This window comes from Protopterus annectens, chromosome 3.part1 (genome assembly GCF_019279795.1).
Source record: "Protopterus annectens isolate FY-2018-M chromosome 3.part1, PAN1.0, whole genome shotgun sequence".
NCBI classification, from domain to species: Eukaryota; Metazoa; Chordata; order Ceratodontiformes; family Protopteridae; genus Protopterus; species Protopterus annectens.
Window position 1 is genome coordinate 1,606,384,078 of NC_056732.1, and position 19,214 is coordinate 1,606,403,291.

The following is a 19,214-nucleotide window of genomic DNA, read 5'->3' on the forward strand; positions in this document are numbered from 1 at the left end:
TGAACTGTTTGAGAAGGCTTGATACACTGAAATCTGACAATCCTTCAGAAGCAGTGAAACAGTAATGCATGACATACACGGAAAGAAATATTAGGAATTTAAAAACAGAATGTGCAGTTTAAATTGGGTACAAGTACAGTGGATAATGTTCAGTCAAAAAATAGTCTGAAGCTAAAACTGTTTGTAAAGCAGCTAAACCAAGATTTTATTTAGTTCACAGGGAAGAATGCAAGGGTACCTGTTGAAATGCCATGGACTATAACTGTCATCCTCATAATAACAGAAATGACAGACTATAAATTAAGTTCAAGGATGTGTGAACTTAAGAGTACTCCCTTTAATCATTAATCAGAGGTAGGGCAGTGTCAGACTTAGTACATCTAAGCAGCAGCGGTGTGGGATGGATAGCATTGATGTCAGAGGCATGGGGAAAGCTCAGTCTGCAAAAGAATCACTTCAAATGTGTAAAAACGAGTTTATGAATTCACTCTTCCTTGTTTCAACTACAGTTTTCCTTGTTTCAACTATAGGTTCATAGGTTAGTGCTAGGTTACCTGCCCTTTCAGGTCATGTTAAACATAGCCAGTTACCCCATGTGAGAATCAAACCCTGCACCTTATGTCTGTAAGGTAAACACCTTAACCATTAGGCCAACCTCCCACCCTGTTTTTTTTTTTAAGTTTTGAGACTTGCAAGTCTCACACCTTTAATACTGAGTCAGACAGTAAGTTGTGTAGAAGTAGTAAACTTTTGTACAAGATAAGCTCAATGAAGATGAAGTTTCAGGAGGAACAGCAACCAGATATTTCATAATCAATCCAGCTGCAAGAAAAGATAAACCATTCTAACCAGGGATAGCTAAAATTTATCGAGACAGACTCCAGAAGCTGTGCCTCTACATGAAGCTGGAGTGCAGCAAGCCATGTCTCAAAAGCAAGAACAGAAGCATGGTGTAAATAACTCAGTTACATTCTCCAGATGTGGTAAGCCACTGAAGAAATCAGTTACATTCCCCAGATGCAGTAGGCCTCTGAAGAAACCAGAAAATTACATTCTCCAGATGTGGTAGGCCACTGAAGAAACCAGAAAATTATATTCTCCAGATGTGGTAGGCCACTGAAGAAACCAGACAGACAAATGAACTGTTGCACAGTTAAAATGATTCTAAAGACTGAAAAGTTGAATTTACTTAGATGTATTCAAGATTATGTGAAATGGTTTCACATTTGATACAAACAACCCATTACGTGCATACTTTAGTGTTACAATTAATTTACTTATCAATGCAATATAATGCATGCTCCTCATATGCATATATACGTATATATATATATATATATATATATATATATATATGTATATGTATATATATATATATATATATATATATACATATATATATATATACACACACACACACACACACACACACACACACACATATATATATATATATATATATATATACATATACATACACACCTTTTATTTGACAACATTTTTTAAAACAGGAGATGTTACATTGTTACATATGGGTGAGTAGCATTAAGGCTATTGAGCTAGGTTCAGTGATTTGCATGCCTTATGGTTCACAGAAGGCTATGCAAAGTGGCAGGAATACAGACTCATGGAGTTTTGACAACATTTCCTTTCTCTCTGCTATTTATTAAGCATCTTGGCATGACCCTCCCAACCCCCAATCATAGGAGTGTCTAAAAAAAATGAATTGGAAAGGAAGACAGGATGAATCTAATTTCAGACTCAAGGGTGAGAGCTCCTGATGTTAGATGTGTGATGATGGCAAAGTCTTAATACCTTTGTGCTGTAAAACCTTGGCACAGTGGGAATTTCAAGCCAAAATTATACTTAATAATGCTGCATTAAGGGTGGTACCGAATAAAGATAACTTGTAGAAAGACTCAGCTGAAATAAACATACTCAGTTTCTGGATGCAACATTCAGTTTATAAGGCTGCTGAAAATACAGACTTTCAACTAGCTAGCTGATACCATAATGTTTCCTGCGGTGTGTGGGTTTACACCATTACATCATAATTTTCACACAGTTCTGCAGCACAGAATAAAATGGAATAAGAAAGTCAAGATCACCATTCTTGGTATCTCACCCGTTTGTCTTTCCTCATGCAAACAACAAAAAGATGCGCACTGTTTGGCAGGTGACAGTTCTCTTCACATCCAGTACCAGCAGAAAGCCTCATTACCTGATGGAATACTTGGGACAGCACAGTAAAACATACATACGGTAATTTACATGGCAAGAACCTCGAGTAAATGCAAAAGAATAACTGATCCACAGGACAAGGTTCTTCATAATAACATAATAAATAACAATGATGAAATAAAGTGTTCATTCCCATGACATTGCAATCTCTCAGCAACAAACCAACAGTACAGTTGTGTACCTACCATACATGTAGATGTTCAAGTGTATTCACTGTTGCAGTCATTACTCTTGGGTTATCCTGCTGGCAGGCTACCCTCAGTCGGCCAGAATTCCAAAGTCTAGGTCCGGCGTCGGTTGCTGTCGCCTCTTCCCTGACGTCAGTGCGCCAGGGGTATAAAAGATGCAGCCGACGCCATTTTCTTCAGTTTTTCTTGCCCCAGATGTCAGGTGCCCCCAAATTAGTAGGCTGAAAAATATGCCAATAAAAATGCATGCACAAAAATAAAATTTCCTTCATCTACAAGCAAATACACCAAATAGGTTGTATAGGCTAGAGAAGTGCAGATAAGTCCCAGCAAAGAAAAGGGGGATGGTGGGTGGGTAACCTGGAGTGCAACAGTGAATACACTCGAACATCTACATTTCTGGTAGGTACACAACTGTACTATGTTCATCGTGTTTCACTGTTGCAGCCATTACTCTTGGGTTGAATCCCAAAGCTGAGGATGGGTGGCTGGGCTAAATAGGATTAGGAGAGGCTATGAGGCCCTGCAGAACTGCAGTGGCAAAGTCTGCTCTGGAATTAAGAGTAAAGAGGTAAGTGGTAGTGCTTTGTGAAGGTGTGCACTGAAGTCCAAGTTGCAGCCTCTAAGATATCTTTGGTTGGTACTCCTCTGAGGAAGGCTGCTGAAGTGGCTGCTGCTCTGGTGGAATGAGGCCTAATGCCCTTAGGCACTGATTTGCCATGTTGAAAATAGCAGAAACGGATGCAATGGCCTATCCATTTAGAAATAGTCTGTTTTGAGATAGCCTTTCCTTGTAATCCTGCAGCATATGAGACTAAAAGTTGCTCAGTCTTTCTGAAAGCTTTAGTTCTGTCCAAGTAGAAGCTTAACTGCCTGTGTATGTCCAAAGAATGCAGAATTTTCTCACCCTTGTTCTGTGGATTTGGATAAAAGGTAGGCAAGTGAATGGTTTGGTTGAGGGCCACACTGGACACCATCTTAGGCATAAATGTAGGGTTTGTCCTCAGAGAAACCCTGTCTGGATGAAAAATGATGAAATGTTCCACAGCCATGAGTGCTTGCAACTCCGAGACTTGCCTTGCAGAGGTTATTGCTAGGAGCAGAGCTGTTTTCCAGGATAAGAATTTTACATCTGCTGTTGATGCTGGCTCGAAAGGAGGCAGTGTGAGTTTTTCCAAAACATAATTGAGGTCCCAGGCCGGAACTGCTGCACTCCTTGGAGGCCTAATGTTTTTGGCCCCTCTGAGGTACTGCCTTATTAAAGGATGAGAAAAGACAGGTGGTTCCGTATTGTAATGGGCTGAAATGGCAGAGGCATGAATCTTAATTGATGAGAAAGAAAGGCCTTTGTTCAGCATCTCAGTTAGGTATTGTAAAATCTGAGGGATATTTGGTATACACGTGTCAGTGCCTTGTTCCTGGTTCCAAGCACAGATCTCTTCCATTTTTCTGCATAAGATTTTCTGGTACTGGGCCTTCTGGCCTCCAAGATAACATCCATAACAGCTTTTGAAAGAGGAGTGTTCTGAATGGCTACATTATCCGCCATGCTGCCAGATTTAAGATCCTGAGTTGGCTGTGCAGGATCTGATTGTTTTGTTGGGTCAGCAAGTGAGAAGTTTGAGTTCCATTCGTGGGGATCCATGAGATTTCTGCTTAGTTCATCTGCCAGAGTATTTGTTTTTCCTGGCAGGAATTGTGCTTGCAGGTGAACTTGAAAAGCCAATGCTGTGTCCCATAAGGTCATTGCTTGTCTGCAGAGGGGGTAGGAATGTGTACCTCCCTGCTTGTTTATGCACCACATGACTGTAGTGTTGTCTGTCTTTATCAGTAACTGTCCTGGATGAAGCAGGTCCTTGAAAGATGTCAGGGCATTTTGAACAGCTAGCATCTCTTTTTGACTGATGTGAAGATGCATCTGGTTTGCAGGCCATGTGCCCTGAATACATTTTCCTGCCATATGGGCCCCCCAAGCATAATCTGATGCATCCGTTGTCAGTGTCTGTCTGTTTGTGGGTAAACTGAATGGCAGACCCTTGTTGTGGTGACAGGTTTCTGCCCACCATCGAAACTCCTGTTGCAGGCAGGGAATGAGTGCAATTACTGTCTCCAGGCTGTGGCAATGCTGAGTCCAAACACTTTTAGATACCACTGTAGTTTCCTCATATGCAGTCTGGCATATGGAATTAGTAGAATGCAGGATGCCATGAAACCCAAGGCCTGCAGGATATTCCTTGCAGATAAGTGGGTTTTTGTTGCCCTTTTCTTGAAGTAAGTAGTTAGTTGCTTTTGTTTGTCTGGCGTGAGATAAGCCATCTGGCCAGTTGTATTTATGCTTGCACCCAGGAATATTATCTCTTGAGAGGGCACTAGTTTTGATTTCTTTTTGTTTACTGTGTACCCTAGGCCAATTAGTAATCTTTTTACAAATGCCAGATGCTTTAGAAGAATGTCTTTGTCCTCTGCTTGAATTAGGCAGTCGTCCAGGTATGGATATATTTGAATTCCTTTTTGCCTACAAAACGCAATTACTGGTGCCAGGCATTTTGTGAAGACCCTGGGCGCAGTAGATAAGTCAAAGGGCAGTGCAGAGAATTAGTAATGCATTGAGCCAGCTATGAATCTGAGGTATCTTCTGCAAGATTGTCTGATTGGGACATGCAGGTATGCCTCTTTTAGGTCCAAAGTTACGAGCCAAGCCTTCTTGCTCAGCATGAGCAGTAGCTGCTGTAGAGTCAACATCTTGAATTTTGGAACTTCCAGAAACGTATTTAGTATAGACAGGTCTAGTATTGGTCTCCAGGTTTTGTCCTTTCTGGGTACTAGGAAAAGTCTGGAGTAAAATCCTTGCCCCTGCTCTTTTTGTGGTACTTGCTGAATGGCCCTCATGTCCATGAGGGCTGTAATTTGGTTTTGTGCCTCTGCCCATTGATTGTGTGGTAGGTCTGGCATACCTTTTGACCTTGGTAGAGTGTGAAAATGGAACCTGTAGCCTTGGGACACTATGTTCAGGAATCCAGAAAACACTTCACTGCCAAATATCCAAATAAAACAAAGCTAAGTAATCACCAAGAACGTAGTATTTAATGAAGCTTTCGGGCTCACATCCCTTCATCAGCATACATAATCACATCTAAAAGTTCTTTATATAGAGGGTTATTTAAAAAACACATGATCAGAACCAGCCTATAAAAATATATCTAAACAATTACATCATTAGATAATTTAAAAGCATATAATCAACCATTTATATTTGAAATTTCGATAAAACTTTAAAAATGACAGAATTTTACTAAACATAACTATCATCTAAAAAGCAGTATAATAGCATACATACACATATATTTAGCATATATTAATCTTATTTTATTTTATTTCTAACTGCTTTCTGACTAAAACAGGCTTTATACTGACTGCACTGTTAAGACCTGGATTCGAATCTGCCTGTAGTCTAATTATCCAGTCTAATTCTTTTAACTCTATAGCATTATTTATGTCCCCACCTCTTATAGATTGCTCAACTATATCTACCACTCTAAATTTAAAATTATGAGTCTCAAATTCCATGATATGTTTATATAGGGCATTTGTTTGTACTTTCCTATTCATTTCAGATCTATGTTCTATAATACGGTCCTTAAGCCGTCTAGTAGTTTTCCCTATATAAAATGTATAGCAATGCGTACAGGTAGCGAGGTAGACTAATCTACTCGTATTACATGTTGCTGCTATGTGAAACTTATATTCCTTATTTGTAACAGGGTGTCTGAATATTTGGTCAGATTCAAATATATCTTTGCAGCAAGTACAGTTTTGGCATTTATAAGTGCCTAGCCTACCTTGTTCTGGCTTATGTTTCCTTAAAATCTTTGTAACATAATATACTTTTTATAGATTGATGGTTTCTATCATAAAACTAGGTTTAGGGCCTACCAGCTTTTCTATTTCTGGCATAGCCATCAATATTGGCCAGTTTCTTAGGATAATCTTAATAGTTTGATATGTATACCCATTGTATGTCATAACATATCTACTTTTTTGCTGTTGCCCTATCCTTTGTACTGTATAGGAGTCCTCAATTTGTGTTAAAGAGACATTAAATACTGGTTTAAACATATTATGTCTACCTAAATTCACTTCTTCCATAATACTATTTACTATAATCTCAGTGTAACCATTGGTTACAAATTCATCCTTCATTTTAGCTATTTCAGCTTCATATTGTTTGTTATCAGTTGTTAATTTACTCACCCTAATCATTTGTGATTTAACAATTCCCTTAAATATATATGGGGGATGCATACTTGCTTTTTTCAAATATCTTACTGTATGAACTTCTTTCTTATGGATCATTGTTTCCAATTTTTCATTTCTTTTATACAATTTAACATCCAGAAACACTATACTCTGCCTAGAATAATCCATTTTAAACTTTAAAAAGTTAGTTGTATTATTTAAGTAGGATAAATATAGCAATAAATTCTCTTCAGTACCTTCCCATACAAAAAAGCAGTCATCCACAAATCTAACATAACTTTTTACATATACATTATGTGCATTATTATTACTTAGTACATATTTTTTCTCCCAGTAATATAGCACAAGATTTGCAAATGTATTCGCCACTGAGGTTCCCATGGCTACTCCTGTAAGCTGTTTATAAGGAATGCCATCAAAAATAAATACATTCTTAGTCAAAACTAGGTCTAATAGTAAACATAATTTTTCTACTTCACATGGTTGCTTAGTGGAGTCCATTAATAATAGTCTCCTTATGGCTTCAACACCGTAGTCAATGGGAATGACTGTAAATAGTGATTCCACATCAAGTGTCACCAGAATATATTCATTTGTTGCCATGCCATACCATGTATTTAATTTACTCAAAAAATCAGTTGTGTCCTTTATAATACTATTACACCTAGGTAATAATTTCGCCAATTCTTTTTGTAAATATTTAGAGATGGGTTCAGTTACCCACCCTCTACCTGAAACAATAGGTCTCAGTGGAGGGTCTTGTAATGATTTGTGGATTTTCGGGATTTCATAAATCTGTGGGATTCTGGGGCATGGAACAGAAAAATAATTAAATAAATCTAATGTGATTTCATTATTTAACTGCATGTCATATATAACCATATTTACTTGCATTATTTGATTCTTTACTTCTACAAAGGTTATTTGTTTAAATGTGTTGACATCAGCAAGAAAATTTTTAAATTTTGTATTATAAAAACTTCTGTCCATAAGCACAGTGGCCCCACCCTTATCTGCTTGCTTTATAATTAATTCTTTATCATTCCTTAATTCCAGAAGAGCTTGATATTCCTCATATGTTAAATTATATTTTCTTATTTTATCACATTTCTTTGTATATAAGGACCTTAATTCAATTTCAACTATATTAGTAAAAGCCAATAGCACTGGTGACAACTGAGGAATAAAAGTACTAGACTTTTTATAAAACATTTCAGTGGGATTCATATTTGTAAATAATAGCTTCAACATTATACTTCTAGTAAATAATCTAAGGTCAATAATTGCATTAGCTATATTGTCCATAGCAAAGGGTATGGATTTCAATCCTTTGCTCAGCAGTTTGTAATGATCTTCAGATAAACGACATTGTGTTAGGTTTAAAGTACCTTCATTGATGGTAGGAGCAGCTACATTTATCTGCGGGGTAATTTGTTGACTTGCCGTGGGCTGTCGTTCTTTCTTTTTCCCCCTTGCACAGCTTGCTGCTGTGGTGTTGCTACATTTAGGTTCTTTTCTTGCTGTGCTTTCCGAATTATTACCTTTTCCGGTTGTTTTAACCGAAACGGAAAAAAAGCAGAAATCTCCACCTGTTTCTTATTTTTGAAATCAACTTTTTGTTTTGTTGGAGTGCAGGTGCTCGATGTATTGGCTGTATTCAAGCTGTTACCTCCTGTAACTAACTCCATTAGGACTCCATCACCATTCGGTCCTCCTTCATCGCAACGTTGTGACGTCATTGGAATTGCGTCGTGCGCATTAACTTGCTGGCTAGTTTGTGTTACCGGTGTTGCTTGCTGAACGACACTATGTTCAGGACCCATTTGTCTTGGGTAACCATTTGCCAATTTGATGAAAAATGTGCTAGTTTTCCCCCTAAGGGGGCTGCCAAAAGAAAAGTGCTTGGATCTGGTAGAGGAAAGTCATTGGGACTGTTTCCTGTAAGGTTGTGATTTGTCTTCTCCGCTTTTAGAGGTAGCAGCACCCCATTGTTTAGGCCTGTATGAGCCTTGGGGCTGAGATCTGCCTCTGGGACGCCTGTATCTACCTCTTTGTGGTCTGTCTGACACTGGAAAGGACCAATTTTTAGAAGGCCAATTCCTGCTAAACTTGGGTGGCTGTACCTGTAAGAAATCCTTGACTGTCTGCAAGGATTTTGCTTTATCCTCCATTTTTTTCAACACCTCTTCTGCTTTAGTACCAAACAAAGCATCATGCTGTAATGGTGCATCTAATAATTTTGCTTTAACATGATCAGGCAGATTCTGTTCCTTTAATCAAGCATGCCTTCTAATAACAGAACCTGTAACAGCGGCCCTGCAAGAAGCCTCCAGTGAATCACAACCACATTGCAAAGTATGCTTTCCCTCTTGTTCAGCTGCATGCAATAACTCCTGCAATTCCTTGTTCTCTGAACATTCAGTATTTGTCAACAATTTCTGTTTAAGCAGTGACATTAAATATTGCTGATATTTAAGCATATGAAACTGACAATTTAAAGCCCTTACAGCCAGGGTAGCAGAAGTACAGACTTTTTTCCCCTATCTGTCTAGAGCCCTAGAATCCCTATCAGAGGGGACAGGGTTTTTTGCAGTGGAGCTTTAACCCCTTTGGGACCCTGAGATATAGTTTCTGGATCAGCAGCGGGGTTTTTATATAGGAATTTATGAGAATCCAGGACCCTGTAGTATCTGTCTGGCTTAGCAGGTGCAGGGGGTAAAGAGTCAGGAGACAGGCCGGACTCTGAAAATACATCTACAATGTCTAGAACAGGTGGAATAGCAAGGGGTCTGTGCTGGGGAAGTAGCAGAAAGTCTCTGAGCCTTTTCTTAGATTCAGAATAATCTTGGCTCTCCCAGTGGAAATGCTCCCTCATGGTATGCAGGGTTTCCCCAAAAGAATAATCCTCAGGAGGAGAGGCTGAAGGAATGGATTCTTCAGCATCAGAATCCTCATAGGGAAGCATGGAGTAATCCTGTTCAGAAGAGGAATCAGAGGAAATAGAAACTTGATCAGAAGAATCATACTCTGTCTCTTGCCTAGGCCTCTTATCAGGAGAGGGATGGGAGCCCCTGATCAAAGTAATTAGGTCTTCGGCCATTTTGAGCATCTGTTTTTTAGGCATGGAAGTCTGAGTAGGAGAATGCTGTACTTATTTCTTTGTCCTTAGAGAGCTGCTTTAGTCTTTGTCTTTGAAGCTGAAGATGGCTTAATATATAGTTGTGTAGGTCTGAAGACACCCTCAGAAGCTGATGCCTGCTCAGCGGCTCCAGACCCATCTGAGGGAATGATTTCCGAGTGTCAAATACCTTGAGTATCCAAAGGCCCAGTCGGCTCCACGTGGGAGTCGGAAGCAGCCTGTGGCTCTGAGGTAGCGGGCGCCAGGGGCTGCGAAAGCGCCTCACTGAGAACCGGGGAACCGGCGACTGGCCTAGCAGAGGCTTTGTCGTCAGTTTTGGACCTCGGATGCCTATCCTTTTCCTTGTCCTTGCGTTTTTTGTAAACTCCGGTAGTTGGCTGGTCCGATGGCATTATATAATTAAATCTTTGGCCAAAGTAATGAAATGCAAAATTGAACTGACGCTTGATAGTGCGTTGGTTAAATCTAGCACAAAACTGACAGCTAGCAACGTTGTGATCAGGGCCTAGGCAAGGAATACAGTAAGAGTGAAAATCCTTATGAGGTATTTGCTTTCCACAAGAAATACAATTGTTAACTTTTTCTGACATTGGTCTGGAGCAAGAAAAAAGTTTCCCAAACGGGGTACTTAGCTTTAATGAAGACTTTGGTTCTGAAATTCGGATTTGAAAATCTCAGTAGTCGGCCGACCGGCACTTGCAAACTGCTTTTGCTTCGGGCACCACGCGGCAAGAAAGACTGAAGAAAATGGTGTTGGCTGCATCTTTTTATACCCCTGGTGCACTGATGTCAGGGAAGAGGCGATAGCAATCGACGTCGGACCTAGACTTTGGAATTCTGGCCGACTGAGGGTAGCCTGCCAGCAGGATAACCTAAGAGTAATGACTGCAACAGTGAAACATGATGAACATCAATGAATTACTTAGTTTGACATGCAAGGCGGGGGGGGGGGGTCAATTCCAAACACAGAGGACAACTACACGATAGGTTAATCAACTATCATACCAGCTGGCCCTGTTAATGTGGTGATGGAGGTTTAGATCTTTTGCGCAGGAATTAATTGTTTTGTTGCTTCTCTAGAGATGTAAGACGTCAATTCTAGCACAGAAAGACTGACATGTGATATGGAATTTGGTTCACCAAGAAAGGCTTTGGAAATCATGAAGTGCACAAAAAAAGGCCTTTCTGCTTACAGTCCATGTAAGACCTCATACATTATGCATGCATCACAGTAAATACAGCAGAAAATGAAACAATAAAACACACTAAAATGACAAACCTGCCAAATGCGAGACAGACCATGCTCCAACTTCTTTTTCACATAACCACGATCAAAGTTGGACTCATCTGTGTTCACCACAACTGCGCCATCTAAAAGTAAAAAAATGCACAAGGTTACAATATTCAAATGTACCTAGAACATACAGAAACAAACTGCAACACAACTTACAATTAAAGTGCTTCCAAAGATTTTTTTTGTTGAAAATATTTGCATTTGCACCTCAGACTACAGAAATGTACATCCACTTTCAAAAACCTCCTCAAATCATACATTTTCACCAAATATTTATGTAACTGCAATTGACCTCCCTGAAGTCCCACCCTACTGTAGGATGCTTTTCCTGATTGATGCTTTAGACAAATTACAAATACTGTGTTCCGCTTACTCTCACTGTACATACTGTTTATATGCTTATACTGTACTACGACTCAGTAATGTAAATATATATACTCTACCTACACTTGTCTATAAAGTGCTATGATCACATGTTTGTACTTCAACTCTGTACTAATAACTTGCTAACCTTTTTACATGCGTTTCCTAAAATTGTTAAAATTTAACCTTTGCCACCTTGACTGTTACCATAAATTGCTCATTACTCTGTAAATCTTTGGCGCTTTTGTCCCCAGGAGTCTGCTGAAAATGGCCACTAGCTGTCCACTTGGACTACCCTGGTAAACAAATGTTAAATAAATAAATAAATAAAATAAAAAAAGTTAGCATGAAAGTACAATTTACAGAGCCAGATGCCGTCTTTTTGAAATGTTAACAGTACATTTTGAAAGTGCTTCTGATGCCCTATGTCTTGGTAAAACCCTTAGATCAATATAAGAGGGCTGATGGCTGTTCTGAGGATTCGGATGGAAAATACTAACAGGCTGTTTTTGCCTACCTTGGCTTGGTCATCTGGACTCAGTTACTTTCCCTGATTTGGGTGCGCAACCCAGATCTTCTTTAGGAGATTCCTGTTCTGCTAGCTTTTCAGAAAAATGTATTTAAATTATGTGCAGGATTTTTAAGAATATATATTTTTACAATATTTATGCTTTAGTCTGCTTGTAATTTTTTTTGAGTCTTTTTCACAATGCTTACATCCTTGAGCAATTCTAATAGATAACAGACAGGCAGACAGATATTCAGGCAGAAAGATAGATACCTAAAGAGTATGCAACCGGCTTGTGTGCAGGACTCTTTCAACATCTGAGTAAGAAAATTCAACAGGTCCAGAGATGATAAGAACTAGGGTAAAGTGCAGATGATTCCAGCTACACCTCAGAAACCAGACAATAAAAAGGAAGAGAGATGCAGAGGCCTAAACTGGCTATTGGAATGAAGAACTGTTTCTGTTTAGATGGACCAAGTTGTGCAGCCATAACTACATGACTATAAGAACTTTAAAGGTTATATGGGACCAATCTGGCAGTCACTGCAGACTCTTAGGAACCAGAGTAATGTGTAAGTAATTATGAGGACGCATGCAGTAAAATTTTTCCACAGTTCTACAAAGACTATAGTATTTCTCTTTTTTGCTTACATTTTCTCCCCTGCTTCTTGTGCAGTGAGGCTTCTAATTTTTGCAAACTCTACTAAAACCCCCAGGCATGTCCATAACAGAACAAGAGGCGCAAGTACATTGGGTACTACTAGGGCTTAGCCACCCATTTCAACAAGTGACAGCATTGTGTTTTAACAGACTCAACACTGTAACGTATTTTTAAAGCACTTGTTTTTTCCTGTCAGTTTAAAAGTTCCATTAACATATTTTCTGTGGAGAAATTGTGCTTATTTTTCCGTGGCGGGACTGGCATAGTGTTTTAAAGTGCTTTTTGCTGTGTTTATTCTGTCAAAGAAAGTAATTTTGTGGACCGGTAGTTATACTGGCATTTGCTGCTTTCCTTTCCAGGAAAAAGGCACCATGTTCAGCTTGACCATGGAAAGACTACAGCCCAATGGTCGGCCTTCTCCAGGCCGCAGAAAGAAAAAGTTAAGCAAACAGGCTTTGCCACCACAAGATAGCAATTTGCCTCAGCTGCAGGTGGGCGACTCTGCTGTGGCCATTGTTTGTACTTCAGACCACTAATCATTTATCCCTGATCCCTCTGGTGTAGCACTTACAGCCACTATGGACTGGTGGTTAGCCATGTCTTCTGCAGCTGATGGATTTCCCTTAGTGGATGAGACACTCTTATCAGTCAAGCCTCTGAAAATTAGAACGGTAAACTTCAGCCTCAAGTCAATAGCCCAATACCACTCTCACAAAGCACTCATAAAATCACTTAGTACAGGGAGTCACAGAGCTGCAGACCGTAAACCATTTACTTTGACTACACAGACAAACAAAAATGACTTGGTAACCGGTATCTTTACTGTTAGGCACAGGGACCCTACTCACCAGCCTGAATAAGCCAGGCTGGTAAGAATAGTATAGCAGTCAGTTGCGCATCTATTGCCGGAATCCATGTAACATGTGCTCTAATGCCACTCAAACTAGGAAATATGACAACACCCTGGTAGTGGTCCATGTGGAAGTGAATAGTAATTGCAAATTCCATTGCTAGGTAAACAAATTTTGCCCTCGTCAGGCCAGACAAGATTAGAGTCACAGTCATTTCTCTTTCTGGTACCAGGATCTATGTTGTTACTAGGGCTCTTAAATCCCCTCAAACTGGACAAATATGACAATGATGCGTTAGTGGCCCAAGTGAGCATGAATGATTTGAAACACTCAACCTAAAAGGGATATGCACAGAGACATGACAGAAATTGATTTGCACATGCCCAAAACAGGCAAGACTCATCCTTCCTGGAGTTCTACCACCACAAGGAATTTATTTAATTATTTATTACTTCTTTTGTTTACTGGGAAAGTCCGGTTTGGGCAGGACGCCCATTTTCAGTGGAAGATCCGGTAGAAAAGCTCCAAAATATACATGAAGCATGTAATACGTAGTGTACAGATTAAATGTAAAAAAATATTTTTAACAGACTTGTACATGACTAATAGCTGTACAGTCTGTTTGTGTCTTTCGGCTTTTCCCAGTTAGGGGTCGCCACAGCGGAACTCCGGTCCGCTAATGATTGGCAGTAGAGTTTTACGTGCTGGCTTGCCGGGCCTAACGCACAACCTTCAACGAAGGAACGCTGGTTCACGCATGTCGCCACACAGAAGATGCTCTAACTGAGAATCGAACGGGCAACGTTTAACTGTGAGGCGACAACGCTACCGCAGCACCACCACCACAGTGACTAATAGCTGTACAGTAAATTATAAAATTAAAGTAGAGACGTATTTACAAATGGTAGACATGATCATTGTTCAAAATAAACAGTCTGCACGAAGACCTAAGGATATACAGATGTAATTCAGATAGCTGAGAATAAGAGTGGGAATATATATATATATATATATATATATATATATATATATATATATATATATATTAATATAATATATATATATATATATATATATATTAAGAGAATGTGGTTGGTAAAGATAAAAGGCATATAAAAGGCAGCATAACATATGCTTTTTATGTACAACAAGCATGCAATTAATATAGATAGCTGAATGGGTGCAGTGGATGTGTGAAAGGAGAAAGGGAGGAAAGTGTAATGAGCATCTGGTCAGTTTCTGGTGTGACTTTGTCACACTGAGAAGGAGGACCAGAGTAAGAAATGCTTACACTGGACACATCAAGGTGATGAATAGAGTGATTCAGAACTGGCTGAATATGTTTGACTGAAGTAGCAGGATAGATTGAAGAAAGACAGGCATGGGAGGGGGGAAGGAAATGGTGCCCAGAATCAAAGAAAAGATAACTGCTTTACTAACTGGCTAAGCAACTGTTATCATTCTAGTGGAAGGTCCAATAGGTTTCTGCCTGTGCCAAGATGACTGACAGGCCTGCTTCCTTTGCAAAGGATGGCCTACATCTTTTCTGTTGTGTTTTCCGTACACCAATCTAAGCCTTTACTTTCACCACAGTGCCTTTTACTTAACAGAATTCCATCTTCTGGACATCCAACATAGCAAAAAGTACCTCATTAGATCCCAATTTTGAGAGCACCAAGGCTAATCTACTCAATGTCAGAAGTCTAAATAATAAGGCTCTCCTGCAACTTGAACGCAACCATATTTGTGTAGTATCAAGAGACGGAGATGCAGTTTCAGTGTGCAAAGAAAGCACTTCTTCTATAGCAGTGTTCAGTGGCCTATCATACTGTCAGACACACAGGTAGCTGTGAGGGGCTATGAGCCTATTATTAACGGACAGATTCCCTGTGACCTTCAATCAGAATCTCCTGATGTCCAAATCACTCTACACAAGTTAAATTACCACTTTACAGCTTAACACAGATGACTTTTCATGCCCACTGTTGACTGACCAACAAGCTGATTAAAGCTCTCCCAGTGTGAAAATAGAACGTGAACAATAACCAATAAAAGCTTATCAATTGTGGTAAAATTCATTTACTGGCTAGTGATTACACTGCTGGCATTCCAGCAAAAAAGAAATTTACTGAAAGAGAAAATCAATCAGAAAAGGAGAAAAAAATCTCGCTGGGAAGAATCTTGCAGCTGGTTCAGCAAAAAGCAACACAAGTTTCAGCTTTGATACAGACAATGGCTTCTAGCAATTTAGAGGAAAAATAGATCAAATCCACTCCAAAGTGTTTAAAAAAAGTGAAACACTGAAGGAATATATACATTCAATTAACAAAAGGCTGGAAAAATAGAAGTAATAATAAACTATGTATTCAGATGGGGTCTATATCATATGAGCGAATCGCACAAATTGCGAACGCTCATAATATTGAATGTACCAGACCTCAAGGTGCTTTTTCTGAGATTGCGGTACAGTGAAGAATGGGATATTTGCCCTTTCCTCACTGTAGTGCGTTCTTGGAGTTGGAATATATATTTAGCAGGGGGGAGAGGTACAGCCCCCCGCAACAGGAAGTTCGAGGTCTGGTATGTTTGATATTATGAGCATTCGCAATTTGTGCGATTCGCTCATACGATACAGACCTTCAGACAAACTGATAAGACTAAAAGCACCCTTAAGAGTTGACCTGGTAGTTAGGTACCTCTAACATATGTAAGTAGCCATCTGGTATTCAACCAACATGTAGTGAAGACAGTAAGAAAATGATTCTTTTTATCCCAACTCATAAGCAAGGAGATGGCATCCAGGTCCAAGGAAGTTATAGTATCAACCTATTCAGCCCTTATCAGATCCAGTATCGAGTACAATGGCCCCTTTGGCATGTACCTAACCAGGCACTTCCAACTGCTGGAACACCCTCAAAGGTTCCTCACCAGGAGAACAGATCACCTTAAGGCCCTATCTCTGTACTCAGTCTCCTACTGGTTATTGAAAGGTGTTCTATGTGTGGCATATAAGGCATTCTCAGATCCGCCTCTGGTGGATCTCTTGCACAACTGCAAAACAAACAGTACCAGAAACACTAGATCCAAGGACCTGAACTTTGCCTGTGATATAAACAGAACATTCTGTAGAAACCAACATGTGTCTCAAAGGATCCCTGCTGGCTAGAAGAATAATGGTTACCTTGGATTTGAACCAGGGACTGGTGTTGGGGGATAAAGATGATCAAGAAGAACACCAGCAATATTATGAAATTAGTGAATAACTGGGAGCCTATAAAGCATCAATCTCACTGGATATAGAAATAGACATATGATGTGGTTTTCAAAAAAAATGTAGCTGAAAAAGACTGTAATTTTGTTAAATATGTTAAACTGGTGGGTGAACTTTAAAGGATATACCCTATATCATGTCACTACTGTTCATAAGGACACAAAAGGAATGAAGAAGCAACTAGAAATAAAATAGCTTTTGTTCTTAATGTTTTTATGAGCATTTCAGGATATAAATTGCATGTTATATTGTAAAGCAGTTTGTATGATATGCAGTCAGAGGTATTTTAAATGTGAGGTTGGCAATCTTATCAATAACTGATGTATATGTTTGAGATATTAAAGCAAGAAGCAATTTTTCTTAAGTAATAACATACAGGATTTACATTTAACAATGTAAAAAAAGATGCACACAAGCAACTTTAAGTTAATACTATGTTATCATAGAAAAAATGGATAAATGGTGCAATAGTAAACCAATAAACAAAGAAGCACCACCACGAACCAAGTTGGATACCCTCGCTCCGTTTAATGGACGAATAACACACATAAACGCAAAGCACATATAAGTAACGTTTTCGTCATCAACTTCTTCAGATGATTAAAACATCCCACACATCCCCTTTATATATAACTTCATTCATTCAATAATCCAATGGGAAAAAAGATGTCATTAACTAAAAACAAATGAACATCACTCACTTCTAAAAGTAGAAATAAAACACAAAATTCCATAAATACGCTTGTGTTCAAACATAAATAACACATTCCTTTAAATACTCTGTCATTTACATACTAATAAATACAGAAATTAGTTGCCTAAAACCATTTAAAAACCATTTAAAAACTAAATTAAACTAGTAGTGCTAGCTTAATAAAAACTGTATGTTCTTTAGCTCCCTCATGTGGCTAAAAACATATTGATGAAAAAAACAAACAAAATTGCCCATTACTTCTGATTAAATACTGTAGATTATAAATTCCTGCCATTTTTTTACACTAAGCAGTGTAAAATTAGTTTCAAAATTATTGGTAAAAACATTAAATAAAGGCATTTACAGTTTGGCAGATCTTAATTTCAATACTGGCGCTAGTGAAATCATATCGTTAAGACCAGGAGGTCTATTAGCTTCTAATATTAGCTGCCAGTATAATTCCCTGTATTCGACCAATGTCTCCCACATACCACCCCTGGGATCCATTGGAACTACTTCAAGTACAAAAAACTGAAATCCAGATGTTTTACATGTCGTACTGTGTTTGTATAATGCATTATTTTCACATTTGTTCCTGATGTCATATAAGTGTTCGTAAATTCTTTGTTTTAATTTTCTCTCACATTTGCCCACATAAAAGGATTGACATTCCTTACAGGTAGCCAAATATATAATCCCTTTTGTATTGCAATTGACATAGGTGTTTAACAGTACATTCCTTTTTCTAGCTTCCAGATAATAGGAATCCCCAATCTTGAAGTGGGTACAGTATTTACACCTACCACATTTGTACAGCCCTTTCTTTTCTCTAGTAGACGTTTCTTGTTTAATTTTATTGGAACCCCTTTCTAGGAAATTTTTTATAGTATTCCCCCTACGATAAATATATGTTAAAGGTTCATCAAAGGTGTGTTTTAAATCTGATACTTTAGAAAAGTTACTCCATTCCCTATCCATTACCCTCCTCACCACACCTGACTGACCATCGTAGGTAATGACAAACCCCGAGTTATACTCCTTACCCAAACCAATATTCAGTTCTTCATCTTTTCCTTTCTGAGGAGATGTTTTCCCCAAGATTGGGGCAAACTTGCCCTTCCTTTCTTCTGATACCTCTTTCAGTGTTTTGTCAAATAATCACTGGAGTACCCTCTGTAAAATAACTCTTTCAATTTAATTACTTCACTTGTAAAAGTTTGATCGTCAGAGGTCATTCTACACATTCTAACAAGTTGCCCTTTCATTACCCCTTTCTTCTGATGTAGTGGGTGGGAACTAGTAAAGTGCAAGTAAGAATTTGAGAAGGTTTCCTTCCTATGGATTCTGGATACAAAATTTCCATTATTTTTCTTGATGTTAACATCTAAATAAATAAGCTCTTGTTTATCAAATTTGTGAGTAAAATCAAAAAATTCAGTTGTACCCCTAAGGTATTCAACAAATTCGTCAAATTTATTTTGATTACCTATCCATAAAAAACATAGGTCATCTAAAAATCTTCCATATAGTGTCCAAAAACTTTTATAAGGGGACTTTAACAAGTATTTATTTTCCCAATATGCCATGACAATATTAGCATAAGTGGGGGCACAGTGTGCCCCCATGGCCACTCCTTTTTCTTGTTTAAAGTATTCCCCTTGAAAGAAAAGAAAATTATTTTTTAGTACCATTTCCATCAGTACAAAAGTTGTCCTAAACTCACTTTGAGTAATGTCTTTGCATCCAA

The 19,214-nt window shown here is 38.6% G+C and overlaps 1 protein-coding gene across 2 annotated transcripts in view; it reads right to left on the bottom strand.

Moving 5' to 3' along the window:
- The window catches only part of VPS50 (VPS50 subunit of EARP/GARPII complex), a 2,487,651-nt gene that overhangs the window by 856,703 nt on the left and 1,611,734 nt on the right, over positions 1–19,214 (bottom strand). For both annotated transcript variants that reach the window (XM_044067641.1, XM_044067642.1), the window contains exon 14: positions 11,105–11,196. In XM_044067641.1, coding sequence (XP_043923576.1) covers positions 11,105–11,196 — 92 coding nt within the window. The remainder of the gene's footprint in view (positions 1–11,104; positions 11,197–19,214) is intronic.